Raw genomic sequence first — 13753 nt, forward strand, 5'->3', positions numbered from 1 at the left:
GCTTTAGAATGTTCTTATGGGCTGGGCATGATGGTGCACACCTGTAATCCTAGAGTTTAGGAGGCAAAGGTAGCAGGACAAGTGCAAATTCCAGGCCAGTCTGGCCTCCATAGCAAGTTCAAGGTCATCCTGAACTACAGAGCAAGACCTTCCCCAAAATAAAAAACATTAAAATATCCTCATGTACACAATTTATTTATCGCCAGTGTCTCAATTATTGACAACAATTTTGTGTATCTTTGGTCAAATGTTCCAGTTTGTCTTGAGAATTTTTCACTATCCCTAAAATATTGGGCATAAAGTAAATAAATTAGGCCCAACCAAGTATGTTAAATAATTTAATGCTGATAACTTAGAACAATAAACAATAATGCTAAATCATATTGCATTGAATTACATAATGAACTCTAAACATTGATGAAATTCACTGTCCTTTACAAGTGAGGAAAGTTTATTCAAACAAGTATGTTGATTTGCTTTAAGCAACAATATACTGGGCTGGGGATTTAGCTCAGCGGCATAAGCGCCTGCCTTGCAAGCAGGCAGTCGTGAGTTCAATCCCTGGTACCGATAAAAAGGAAAAAGACAAAAAAAAAAAAAAAAACAATATACTAAAGGAGACTGAAACTGAGCTCTTAGGATGATACCACCAACACCTATTGTGGTAAAGTTAAGGGTAACTCTGGCCTGGGAACTGGGTGACCAGACTTAGGGCCTTCCTGACTCTATCATCAGCTATAAATGTGGAGTTAATTTTCCTGATTTTCTGGATTTCTTTTTTTTTTTTTTATCTGTAAGATATGAGTATGCACACAAATGTTCTGACTTGAACAACTATATATTCACTGATCTTAAATCTAAAACTTGTTTGCACAAAAAGTATTGAGGAAGAGAGCAAGCCACATTCTATTATGCATTCATGTTGCTAAGGTACAAATTTATAACACTGTTAGTAAGAGAAAAATGTTTAAAAACATTTTCATGTCTATTTCCATACATATATTTATACTTTTGGCAAATCTTTATTAGGTACCTATTAGGTTCCTAGATTCAAAACTATCTTGGATTTTTAAAGATAAATAAATACAGACTTTGCTTAGTAATGAAGCTCATAAGTAGACAGCAACTATTTACCTACAATCTAGTTCTTGAATCACCTGTATAAGACCTATATCATGTTAGCCTAATTTATTGATTATAGTTTCTAAAATATCTTTTGCCTCTTCCTTTGAGCTATAGAAATGGAAATAAGAATTAATAGTTTCATGTTTCTTATTTTATAATAATATTGAAGAATCACCTAGACGGAAATATAAATCAAATCTCTAGTAATTTATGCCATTTGTCCAATATTAAGCATTAATAAAAAACAAAATGCAGAAGTGTATTGTGCTTATTTTCCCTCTTAGTGACACTGGCAGATTCATGTTATATATACGTTTTATGATACAATAATAACAGGAAGTATGTGTTCATACAAAGAAACATTATTTCTTTTTCTTTTTTTCTTTTTTTTTATCAGTACCGGAGATCGAACTCATGACCGCCTACTTGCAATGCAGGTGTTTATGCTGCTGAGCTAAACCCCCAGTCCCCAGAAACATTATTTCTTACATAAACCTGGTTTTGAAGCCCTAGTTCATGAACTGATTTACTTCTTAAACAAAAGGCAAAAAAAGAAAGAAATGAATGAAGTAAGCCTTCAAAAGGAAATAAAATGAAGAGTAATTCATGAGAGTTAAAATTCTCTTCTATAAATTATTGTAAAAAATATTGGACTTTTGGGCTGGGAACTTAGCTCAACAGTGTAAGCACCTGCCTGGCAACTGCAAGGTTGTGAGTTTGACTCCTGGTACTATACATACATACATATATATATATATATATATATATATATATATATGACTTTTCTAAAGCTCTATAAATTTTAAATAATACTTAAATAATATACTATAATTAAATAATACATAGTAAAGGGAAATACAATAAAACAGTATTTTTTAAATAAGACCAAACTAAATATAAATATTGGGATTCTGAATATATATTGATTTGTTCAAAACATAACTTGCACATTTAGCCCAACAAATTCAAAAAGATCTACTTTTATTTATGTTGCAATTCAACAGAAATCATATTACTTATATTATATGTGTGTTTTTAATTTATATGTTTACAACCTATACTGTTCTAGTTTTATTTTCTTGAGGGCCAACTAAATTAAATACATTTAAATTTGTCTTTCCAACTTTCCTGAAGGGAGTTACAGATGATTATGAAACATTGTAATTTAAGGTTTATGTCACAACTAAAGTAAGTCACTACCTGGCCATTACAAGGGTTTGTTTCTATACTTAACTATGATAATGAAAGTACTGGGTGTCTTCTGATAGACAATTAATCATTAGCTGAAAGAGTTTATTTTCCTGTTTGTCGTTAATCCTCAGAATAGGTTAAGGTAGCACCCTCAAAAATTAATGTAGATAGAATGGGTTGTAAGTTTAGGTGAAATTCATTCCACGGACCCATTCAGAAAACAGAACAGGTAATTCTATACCCATTAACCATTTAGATTTCCTAAAGCTTACCTGAAACCTTTTTTATTTATATAATTAAAGTTAGCAGAAACTTCTAATTTTAAATAGGTAGCACAGGCTCAGAGTTTTGGAAAAAAAACTAAAAAATGCTGGTCTAGTCCATGATGTCAGACACTTGGAACAGAAGCTAAACTGAAAATGCAAAACGTTATATAAGTATATATGTGAAAGTGCTTTCAATCAATCATTTAAAATAGTCTTTAAGTATAACATTATCTTAGAACTAAGAAAAGAAAGAAATAATAGTGTTCAGCTCGGTTTAAACCAGACTATTCACTAGTTGGGGACCTAAAATGACAGAAATACAGTAAAAAAATATCCAGCTACCAAGAATGAGTAAGCATGCCGAGAGGTGGTGCAGATCTCACTGAAGTGCTAGAGCAGACTATGCAGACTCAGGCAGGATGCAGAGGGCCAGTGTGAGGCTGCATCACGCGTGAATCCGGGCTGGGGCGTGGCGGGGGAGCAGCCCACGCGCGCGAAGCAGTCTGCAAAAGCGATGGGTGGGCCTGAGACAGGACACACCGGCAGAAAGGTGCTGGTAGCCGTGAGAGGCAAAGAGTGGGAGCCCGCGCAGGATCTGGATTCCTGAGAGCAAGCCTGCGTTTTGTTCTGTGGACAATAGGAGAGATTGTAAAGACTTGAGTCACTGGGGCTCAGGAGCATGACGTTCACGCTGAAATAGAAGGGCCTGGCGGGACATGCAAGCAGGTGGATGACTGCGTGACAAAGTGTGAGTGACGTGCACAGGAAGACCACGCGAAAATAAAAAGAAAATGTTGTGAAGTAAGTTATGGTACCAAAAAAAAATCACCTAGGTCTGATTAATTTGCTAAAAGTTTAGCAACTACTCGCTGACCATTTATGCTTTATAAGGCACTTTAAAAGGCTTTGGAAAAATGAAATAGAGGGCAGAAAAGTCCCTGCTCTCAAGGAGCTAACAAACCAGTAAGAAACACACACACGCACACGCACACGCACACGCACATACACAAAAGTTGACTTAAAAGGCAAATGATGGCGAATGGCATGGGACAAGCAGAAAGAAAGGCAACATTTTGATTGTGGTATGAAGGGACGTCATGGAAGGAGTGACTTTTAAATCAGGACAGATCTAACCATGAGTATAGTAACAGCTTCTTGCCAAGGGAACAGCTGTGACCAAAAGTAGGGAAGTGGGCCGAAGATATAGCTCAGGGGCACACCTGCCTCCCTAGCAAGCACCGGGTCTTGAGTTCAATTTCCAGGACAACAACATTTACAAAAACGTAGGAAAGTGTAGAGGTAATGGGGAGGCACGTCCGGTTTAGCTTGATGCTTCAGTATATCTTCACATACTAATACAAAACGAGGCTGGACAGGCAGATCTGAGCACAAATCTTCAGTGAGGTGCAAACATGATGGCAGATTTGCAATTAGACATGCAAGGTTTGAGGTTTTAAAAATGCTTAAAGTTTTAGCATTTTTGCTGTAAATGTCAACTACAGACAGCTATACGAAAGATCCCTTCCAAAATATGAAAACTGGAAATTAATTGACTTTAAATTAAATCTCTTGTTCAAAAAGCTGTTCTTTGAATATATATTTTTTCTTGGAAAATTAGTACATCAAGGGGAAGTTGTCAATCTTTTACAAATGTAATGTGCTCATGATGATTTCATTTGCTCATTATCTGCTGTAAGGAAGGGCTTTGATACAGTACAGAAAAGAACAGAGATTAGACTTGGATTGTGTAGACTACTGTTTGAAAATAGACTTTTGAGGATACTACAGAGGTTAATGGGAGTGTAAAAGGTACTTGGAGAGTAGCTGTTTGTGGTGAAGTGAGAAAACAATAATAAGCTTTATTTCCTTCATAATGTTATCAGATGAGGGTCTTAATTTATAGCCTGTATTCATGATATTTGAATTTTAGGACAAAATAGACTTTTATTATAAAAATTCTAGAAAGTCAAATAAGTAATAAAATGTAAAGATAATTTCATCATAAAATCTAATAAATAAATACAGAAATACAAAACAGTAGGTATTTTCTACATATGTTATACCAACAAAAAGTCAACATGGGTCTTTTTTGCTATGCTCTTGGACTACATTTTTCTTTCCCAATTTGATCTTATACACTTATATTTAAGATGAGGGTGGTGATGCATCCCTGAAATAACAACTCTTAGGAAGTTGAGGCAAGAAAATAGCAACTTCAAAGCCAGTGAGGTCTACATAGCAAGTTCATGGCCAAGCTGGACTACAAGACCAGCACACTTTCTCAAAAAGAAAAGTTTCTTTCAGCATTTTATTTTCTAAAAATCATAAAACGTGCCTTCTGGAAGTTCATGGAAGTTAAAGTCCAAATGACTTTTCTGTTGTTGTTTTTTTTTAATTTAGGGGTAGAAATTATATGTACTATTGTTTATATGAAATTTGACTACTATTCAAATTTCATGTTAAATTTTAAAACTTTCTACATATTAAAGAAACTAAAACTCAACTACAGAATGAAATGCTAATGTAAGAATCTCTAAATTAAATATTTGACCAATATGCTCTGCATTATTAGAGATTACTAAAGATTTTAAAGTTAAATATATTTAACTAAATATATTTATCTTATAGGAATGCTATGAATAGAAAATTAAATAATTGATATGAGACACTAGAGGCAGTGCCTGGCACACAGCAAGGCTCAGTTAATTTTGACTTTATTATTCCATGATGTCATCAAAAGACAGATCATAGATTGATATCAACAACATTTCTCATTGAACTTCTCAATCGTATTACCATGTAAATTACTGAGGTCATTTCAACAATAAATGGAATCATATTTAAATTTTAGATAGACAAAAGGAGTTTTGTATGTACAGGTCTTATCTGTGTACCTAACATTTCAGAGTTTTCAGCAGAGTTTACTTTTGATCCATTATAGCACAATCTTGCTATGCAAAATGAGAAGCTGGACGGAAGCCACTTGGAAGGTAGTTCACAGCAAGCGCCTTTGACTCCTCCCAACACCCCAGATCCACGAAGCCCTCCAAACCCAGAGAACATTGCACCAGGTAACCAATCCCCTTACAAACAGACAATAAAATTGCTACTTACTTACCATATGATTCTAGTCATTTGCAGCATTTATTAAAAGGGATTTATATGAAATAGCTTTCCTCATGAAATATCTGTTCAACACAAACAAGATAATTGTAAAAATGGAAGCCTAAAGCATTATGCAGGATATCTATAGTAGTCATGTATTCTTTCAGGGGGTCCATTGTTGCCAATTATCTGTTACATTGAACATTAAGCAATTTGTAGTTATATTGAAATTCTACTTTTGAGGGACTATATAAATTATGAAATGCTGCGTTATACATTGTCTTTAATTTCTCAATAACTCTGACATAGTTATTACCAATTACAATCAGCATTTTATTGATTAAGAATATCTACAGATTATGAATGGTCAATGAGACCATATTGATTGGTCAAGAATTAAATACAACACCAAATTAATAAGTGCCTTTTGTGAAATGATCTTGTAGAGATCGCTTTCTTAGTTTCTGCTCCCTTAAAAAGCTTTCCATGTGCCGGAGATTCAGCTCAGTGGCACAAGTGCCTGCTGGGCAAGCACAAGGTCCTGAGCTCGATCCCCAGAACCAAAAAGCTTTGCATGCAGTCCCCTGTACATTTGTTTATTACCTTAGAAACAAATCCTTAAATAGTCAGATGTATTATTTAGAAACATTGTCACATATTGAAAGAAATTTGGAAAATCATATTATCTATTTAATTGATAATATGATTATCTATGATTTAATTGATAATATGAATATCTATTTGAAGTATTTCAAACTGCCATCAAACTTGCTGTATTTGAAAGTTCAAATATGCCTTTGCATTATGTACAAAATAGATTTTTCTAAATTTAAAATTTTATTTTGAAAGTAGAAATACATCATGTTCTTATAAAATAAATGGTAAATTTAGCAAAAGCACTATTAAATTTTTCTCTAATAGAAATACTCTACTAGTTTAAAAAAATATGCATATGAACCAGCTGTGTAAAACTAAATCTTTTTAAAACAAGTTGGATTGTCAATGCAGAGCTTCAACTGAATAGGGCATTCTTATTAAACACAGTGAGGAAAACTGGTGACATCAAGGAACCTAATTAGTCACAGCTGATATGCGTAGAATTCTGAAATGGATTATAGTGAAATTCTCTAGTAGCTTTCAACCAAAAGTTATGGCAGAAAAGCAAGCTTTTGAAACAACAGATCTGTATTTAATTCTGTGACTTTTTCTACCTTTTCCCATTTGACTACTATGTTGGGAAAGAACACAGATCTCTTTGATCTTCATTTTCCTGTGTCTTTAAAATAAAGAAAACACATCTCATTGTACAGGGTCATTACTGGAATTAAAAGTGATGATATAAGCATAGTCCGTTATATAATAAATATCCATTTAAAGTTAATTTTTTACCTCTCTTATAATCTTTTTTATACAATAGAATATGTAAGTACTGTATTCTTCCTGTATTGCCATATCTTGCTTTCTAATTTTTGAAAAAATTTTTTGTTTTTTTTAATAGAAAAGAGACACATAGACAAAATAACATTGCTACAATTTGATATTCCTATCTTAGAAATTTCATTATGTGATTATCACTGTACATTATGAAATTTGAAAGGAATAGAAGAATTGTTCTCTAGCCTTGAGGAATTCCTTCACAGGGAGCAAACAGGCCAAGTAGGGAGACAGGAGGGGACAGCACAGGTCTCTCCATCTTTCTGAAGGAGAGAATGGCAGGAGATGAGCTGGACAGGTGAGAAGAGCTGTGTGTCCTGCTAAGCACTCCAGGCCTGTCTGGAGAGCCACTAGACAGCTCTCCAGGGGACATGATCGAGCTTGCCAATGGGTGGGCCACTCAGGCAGCAGTGTGGGGTCAGCTGACAGGGAGAAAGCAGAGTTGGCAGATGAAGGATTAGTGTGAAACCTGCTGTGAAAGCCCAAGTGAGAGACAAGGCATGCGCTTTAATGGAAAAGGAGATAGAGAAGAACAACACACCACACTATTTTGTTTGCAAACCACCTGCATGAGGTTTGAAGGGGAATTTGATAACAATGTGGTTTGCAGGCCACACCTAAGATTTACTAATCTTTGAAAATAAAAACATTATCTACATTTTAAATAAGTACTCATAGTGATTCAAAAATACAGGTTGTTTACAAGCCACTCTTTAGGATTCCTGAAGAAGCAGAGTCAAGTTAATGTGGTGGCACATGCTGAGGGAGAAGGATCTAGAATTTGAGGCTAGCCAGGGCAATTGAGCAAGACTCTGTGAAAATCAAACTGGAAACAGGAGGCTGGAGGCAGTGTGCTTGCCTGGCATGTGGAAGGCTCTGGATTCAATCCCCAGTACAGAAAAATAAATAAATAAATATAGTTAGTAATATTTGTGATTTGTAGGTGGGGGACAAGGGAGAGTTTAGAAACAATGCTTCTGTCCTGGGCATCTGAGAGCCTCAATAATGCCACTAAGTTAGCTAGAAAAAGAAGTAGGATGCATTAGAAAATGGTGGCACCTAGGTCTAGACAGGCTACAAAGGATGCCAAAGGAATGTTCATTTGGGTGAACAGAATGAGGGGTTCAATGCAAGAGCTTGGAGACTCAAAAGCACAAGTGGAATTATCCATATGTAGGCCACAATTACAACCATAAATGCAACGGACTTTTCTAAGCAGGAGAAGTAGTGTAAGGGAAGACCTTTGACTAACGTCAGTATTTAAGGGCCCAACAGAGGGAGCAGAGCTGCTGATTACCATTCCACACTGGAGACCATCAGGACAGGAGCGGTAACCACTCCTACCTACCCAGAGACGGAACTGTCAGGGGAAAAATGGTTTGCGAAGAGGAACATTTAATGTAAGGAGACCATAGGCACAATTTGAAGCAAATGAAAAAACCATTTACAGATAGGAATTAGCATGTGGTCAGCCCAAAGTCAAAGGGATCCATGGGATTTGACAACTTAGGAGAAGAGGGAATTGTCAAGGACAAAACAGGCAGGCTGACAGTGTGGGTGCAAAGCGGACAGCTGTGTCCCAGGAACTCGTTTAAAGTCGATGTTGGGAACATGTGCGATTTTTAAATGATACTGAAACAAAGCTTCTTGGAGAATAAATCAGGGTGGTGAGACCTGAAGCAAAAGGAAGAAACTTAAGACTTTAATAAGGAAGTAAAGCAACTTATTTCCTTTTTTGAAACTTAAAACACTTTACGTGTTAGTCGACAATTTAAGATACGTAAGACCCAAATATGACCTCTACAGAGGCTTTGACTGGGGAGACTTGTGTCACAGCTATTTCTCTGGAGCTTAGGCAACAACTTAATTCCCCTTTTTAGACTGATTATTTGTGAAGTATAAAGACTAATACAAATTAATGTACGGGGCACAATTTTTCAAAAGAGTAAACAAAAATTTTTACCTGAACAAATATGGTCAAGGAAAAAGTAACTAGACAGTTTGGAAAAGTTAAACATTAAGAAAAATGGTTGTTTTTTTAAATTCCATAAGCTAAAATTAGATTTAAAAATATCTAACGCTTTCAGACTGCGTGTTTTCTGAGGGGTCATAAAAAGGATGAATTCTTTATATATTTACTCCGGCATGAAAAGTTAAACACAGAGAGATGTTAGGTGGAGTTTAGTAATTTTAGGACACTTTGTTTACTTAGTTTTTGCTCTATTTTTCTGAAGGATATTCTGGACCACTGAAGGAAATTCCTCCTGAAAGATTCAACACTACAGCTGTCCCCAAGTACTATCAGTCTCCCTGGGAACAGGCCATTAGCAATGATCCGGAGCTTTTAGAAGCCTTGTACCCTAAACTTTTCAAGCCTGAAGGAAAGGTGGAACTGCCTGATTACAGGAGCTTTAACAGGTAATTTAGTTATGGGTTGTTACACTGTTAGCGTATGTACTATAAAGATTTTTTACATCATGGTTGAAATGCTTGCTAAATGCACGACACTATAAAAAGTGATATAGGCAGATTTCCATATCCATCTATGGAAAACTTTATTAAAAAAAAAAAACTAGAAAAGCTGATGTAAAATAAAATTTTTTTAAAAAGTGATTGCAAAATTACCAAGGAAGTGGGATCTTAGATCTTGCAGGGAATGGAAATTGAGAAATTTAAACCCACTCTTTGATACTGTTTTTCACGCATGTGAAAATTCATTGGGACCATCTAAGATGAAGCCAAAAAGCTCAGCAAACCCTCGGGCAGTTCTGAGACTGAGAAAACCAAAAGTAGGAGTTTACAATCTGTTAAGGAAGAATTGTGGTAAATAAATCTGAAAATCCTAGAAAACGTACCATTGGAGTAAAGTCACACAAGCAACAGACCAGTGTTCACAAAACTAACACTGCTCCCATCAACATGTCTTACATTTGATAAAAGGCCACCTCCTCTAAATCACAATGCCTGCCATCAAATTTAGTCTTCTCTGGGATGATTGTATCATTTGAATATTTAATCATCGCTATAGATTTTTGTCTTTCCTATACAAAAAAATTCACATAAGGAAATTTCCCATCTTAACCATGTGTAAGTGTATAGGTCAGTGGTAAAAAGCGTTCATAATGTGCAGCCATCACACCATCATTTCCATGACTCTTCTCGCCTTGTGAAAGTGAGATTCTGGACCTATTATAACATATAGTTACTTCTCATGTCCCTCTCCCCTAGTCCCTGAACAAACACCATTTTACTTTCTATCTCTCTGATTTTTGTTCCTCGAAGTACTTCATATAAATGGAATCACACAATTTTTGTATTTTTGACACTAATTTCTCTTAGCATTTCCTCTAGTTTTAAAAGAAATTTTATAAATTTGTATTACCATAAATGTTAAAAGGTTGACTGTTGTTAGGGGGAAAAGGGGTTGCGATTGAGCAGAGACACATACAGGGCTCTGGAACAACTCCTAATATTTGCAGTGATTCTAAGATTATTCACTTGTCTCTATTCTCTTATATGAACTTTGCTGTACTTGTGCTATACTGAATAACAGCAAAAAAATCTGTGAACTCAATAAGCAGAATTAATGGCAGATTAGACACAGCTGAAAGGAGAATTAGTAAAGTGACATAGAAAAGTATTGAGCAACTACTTCTAAGATAACAATATGTAATTTATCAACTAGCAAGTTCTTACTTTTTAAAAAAAAATCTTTATTTCTACCCTTTTTCCTGTTTTGCTTTTTTTCTCTAAATAAAAAAAAAAAATTCAGCTGAAGCACAGGAAAAAGAAATGACCCAAAGTGTAGAAAAATGGTAGAAGACACAAATAGAACAGTAAAAATGTCAGTATAAATGTGTGACTGGATCCCAGAAAAGAGTAGGGGTTAGAGGATGTTGGAAGAATAAGTAGCCAAAAGTTTTTTTAAATTGAAAAGAGGCACGTATAGGTTCAATAATACATACCTGAAGAATGGTAAGCTAATGACAATAAGAAAATCTAAAAGCTAAGGAATAAAAGACCTACTATCTGCAGAGGAATAAAAAGGAGCCAATTTCCTAACTGAAATGATGGGAAACAAAGAAATAATTTCTTTAAAATAATGAAAAAGCTGTCAGCCTATAATTCTATATTTAGTGAAAATATTCTTAAAAGGTAAAATTCAAAATAAAACATAGGTACATTTTCAAATGAAGACATTTGTTGACCCTTGCTAGACAATAAGGAAATGATAGTAAAAGAAATGGAAAAATAAAAAATGAGTATGTCCACAGAAAATGCAAACAAGATAAAGGTAAATCATTACAATTAGTGGTGTTAGCAAAAGTACAGAATTCAAGGCCAATGTAAAAACTACTATATTTCACCAAGGCACAGTACTCAACTCCTGCAGTTTAATAATGAAAAGTTTTATTTTGGTTCACAGCTTTACAAGTTTCAGTTCATACTTGGTTTGTTATAAGGCAGAAACAGCTTTATAACAAGTAGAAGCTGCCTCAGAGAGGAAAGTTGTCCACATCATGGTGGCCAAGAAGTAGACACACAGCACATTCAGCTAGGGATTATGAATGGATGAATCCACAGATGACTATAATGCTGTCATGAGCCAGTAGCCTTCCAAGGTCCCACCTGCCTGCGTGATAGTTTTGAGGGGCATTCTGAATCTAAATTATAGCAACTGGCACAAATAACTAGAAAATAATAGTGTTCATTGAATTTTACCTTATGATTTGTATACTTTTTTTAATGTATCTTACATTTCAGCAAAATTTTTAATTCAAAAAAGTCGGATGGGCAAAATATCCAATAAATATCTGGGCCTTTATTAAATGTGTCAAAAGATATTCTTTAATTAGTCTAGAACACAGTTCAGTCAGCCAAAAGAGAGACTAAAATAATTTCTATGTTAAAATGAGTTATTTTTCATGTTGCAGGTCAACAGGATTTTGTCAAAGTACTTGAGATTCTGAAAAAATTAATTGGACTAAAAATTTAGTTCATTATGCATTGTTTTAAAAATAAAATGTTACAATTATCATTTTCCTCCTGTTTATTAGGCATTTCAACATGTTATAACATTAAATTTTGTCCTGATCCTCATTTCCCATTTTTGCAAAAACAAATGGGAGCAACAGACAGAGCAATCAAGATTCCAGATATTCCCATAGTTCTTACAAAGAATAAAATAATACTTTTTTAGGTATTATAACATAGTAGCCCTATGTTACAATACCTAATTATTATTATCCCAACAAAGCATAAGGCTGTAAGATGTAGTCTGACAGCATTCGGTGGCGGTAATGACTGGACGGAAACTCCCAAGTGTAACTATCATGAACTGAGGTCTTAGAATCCTTTTGAGTGTATTCAAGTGTTGTATTGTATTCAAGTCCATGTAATAGGTGAGACAAGGTAAACTGGAAGCAAGGAAGCCTCTATTTTGCTTCAATAACCTGTGTGACTTTGGGTATGGCACTTAACTTCTTCATTTCTTCAGATGTAGAATAAATTGTATGATCGCATAATTAAGTGCCTTTAAATAAAGTCCATGCATCAGCTATTTAGTAGAATACTTTATTTTTATTTTCATATAACAATTTTACCTTACAGAATAATTTGTAATTGGCATATTATATATTCAGCATTGTTAATTTTTAGCAAATGGAATCCTAATGGCCCAAATAAACAAGAAAGCATCTGTTAACTGAAATCTGAATGAAACAGGCTTATTATTCATTATACCAGGTGTGAAAGCATAAAAATCAGGTCAAGAGAGATCCATGTTTGAAGAAATAATGTAATAAGGATCAGAGAGTTAACTTTCAGTAGAATATTTCAGATCTTTCCATGGAAATTTTTGCTTCAGTAACTTTCACTAAAACTTGAGACTACCTTCAGAATGCTAATGGACTCTGTTTAATTTGTGCCTTGTGGGCAATAAAATTCAAACAGGATGTAGTCTTAGTGGTGCCAAAAGAAAGAAATGAAAACTCCAGTTTGCCAGCCACAACCTCCCACTGAATATGTGGCAGAAGGTGGGAGATGAGTGAAGAAATGGAAGGGAACGTGTCATTTACAAGAGAAGAAAATGTCCATGATTCACAGGAAAAAAAATACGTTAGTTAAAAAAGAAAAAGCAATCCGCTAAATACCAAACCCAAAGAGGGGACCTTGGTGCAAACAAAAGTTTCTTCTTTGATTTAATTCAGAAAATTAATGATTGATGTACATCTGGAGTTAATAAATGTAAAATCAATGATGTACTTTCAGTGAAATCTAAAATCATTTACCTACATACAGACTCTCGTATCTAATGGTCAACTATTCATTCTTAGAGTCTCTGCAAGGGTCTGTGACCTATGCAGTTCTACAGGCCTCCATTTTGAAAGGGTCATTCTTGGTTTAGTAATGTTCTATGTTCCTGTCTTGTGATTCTTAGTAAGTTTTGAACCAGAGCACCTGTGTTTCCATTTTTCACTGGTCTCTACCTGATCCAGGCTCCCAACTTTAAGGTAGCTTTCCTGACCCACCAGGCTTACAAAAATCCATTTTTGCTTTGGGATCCTCTGACTTCAGGATACTCTTCCCTTATAGTCACTATCTTATTCCACATGTTTTTTTCCTTCCATTTT

The 13753-nt window shown here is 34.8% G+C and overlaps 1 protein-coding gene across 2 annotated transcripts in view; it reads left to right on the forward strand.

The window, feature by feature from the left end:
- Myoz2 (myozenin 2) overlaps nt 1-13753 on the forward strand; it is a 40310-nt gene that overhangs the window by 12159 nt on the left and 14398 nt on the right. For both annotated transcript variants that reach the window (XM_003476818.3, XM_013140798.2), the window contains 2 exons: nt 5524-5653; nt 9356-9539. In XM_003476818.3, coding sequence (XP_003476866.1) covers nt 5524-5653; nt 9356-9539 — 314 coding nt within the window. The remainder of the gene's footprint in view (nt 1-5523; nt 5654-9355; nt 9540-13753) is intronic.

This window comes from Cavia porcellus, unplaced genomic scaffold (assembly GCF_034190915.1).
Source record: "Cavia porcellus strain 051 isolate PalLab524CR breed Dunkin Hartley unplaced genomic scaffold, mCavPor4.1 scaffold_14, whole genome shotgun sequence".
NCBI classification, from domain to species: Eukaryota; Metazoa; Chordata; class Mammalia; order Rodentia; family Caviidae; genus Cavia; species Cavia porcellus.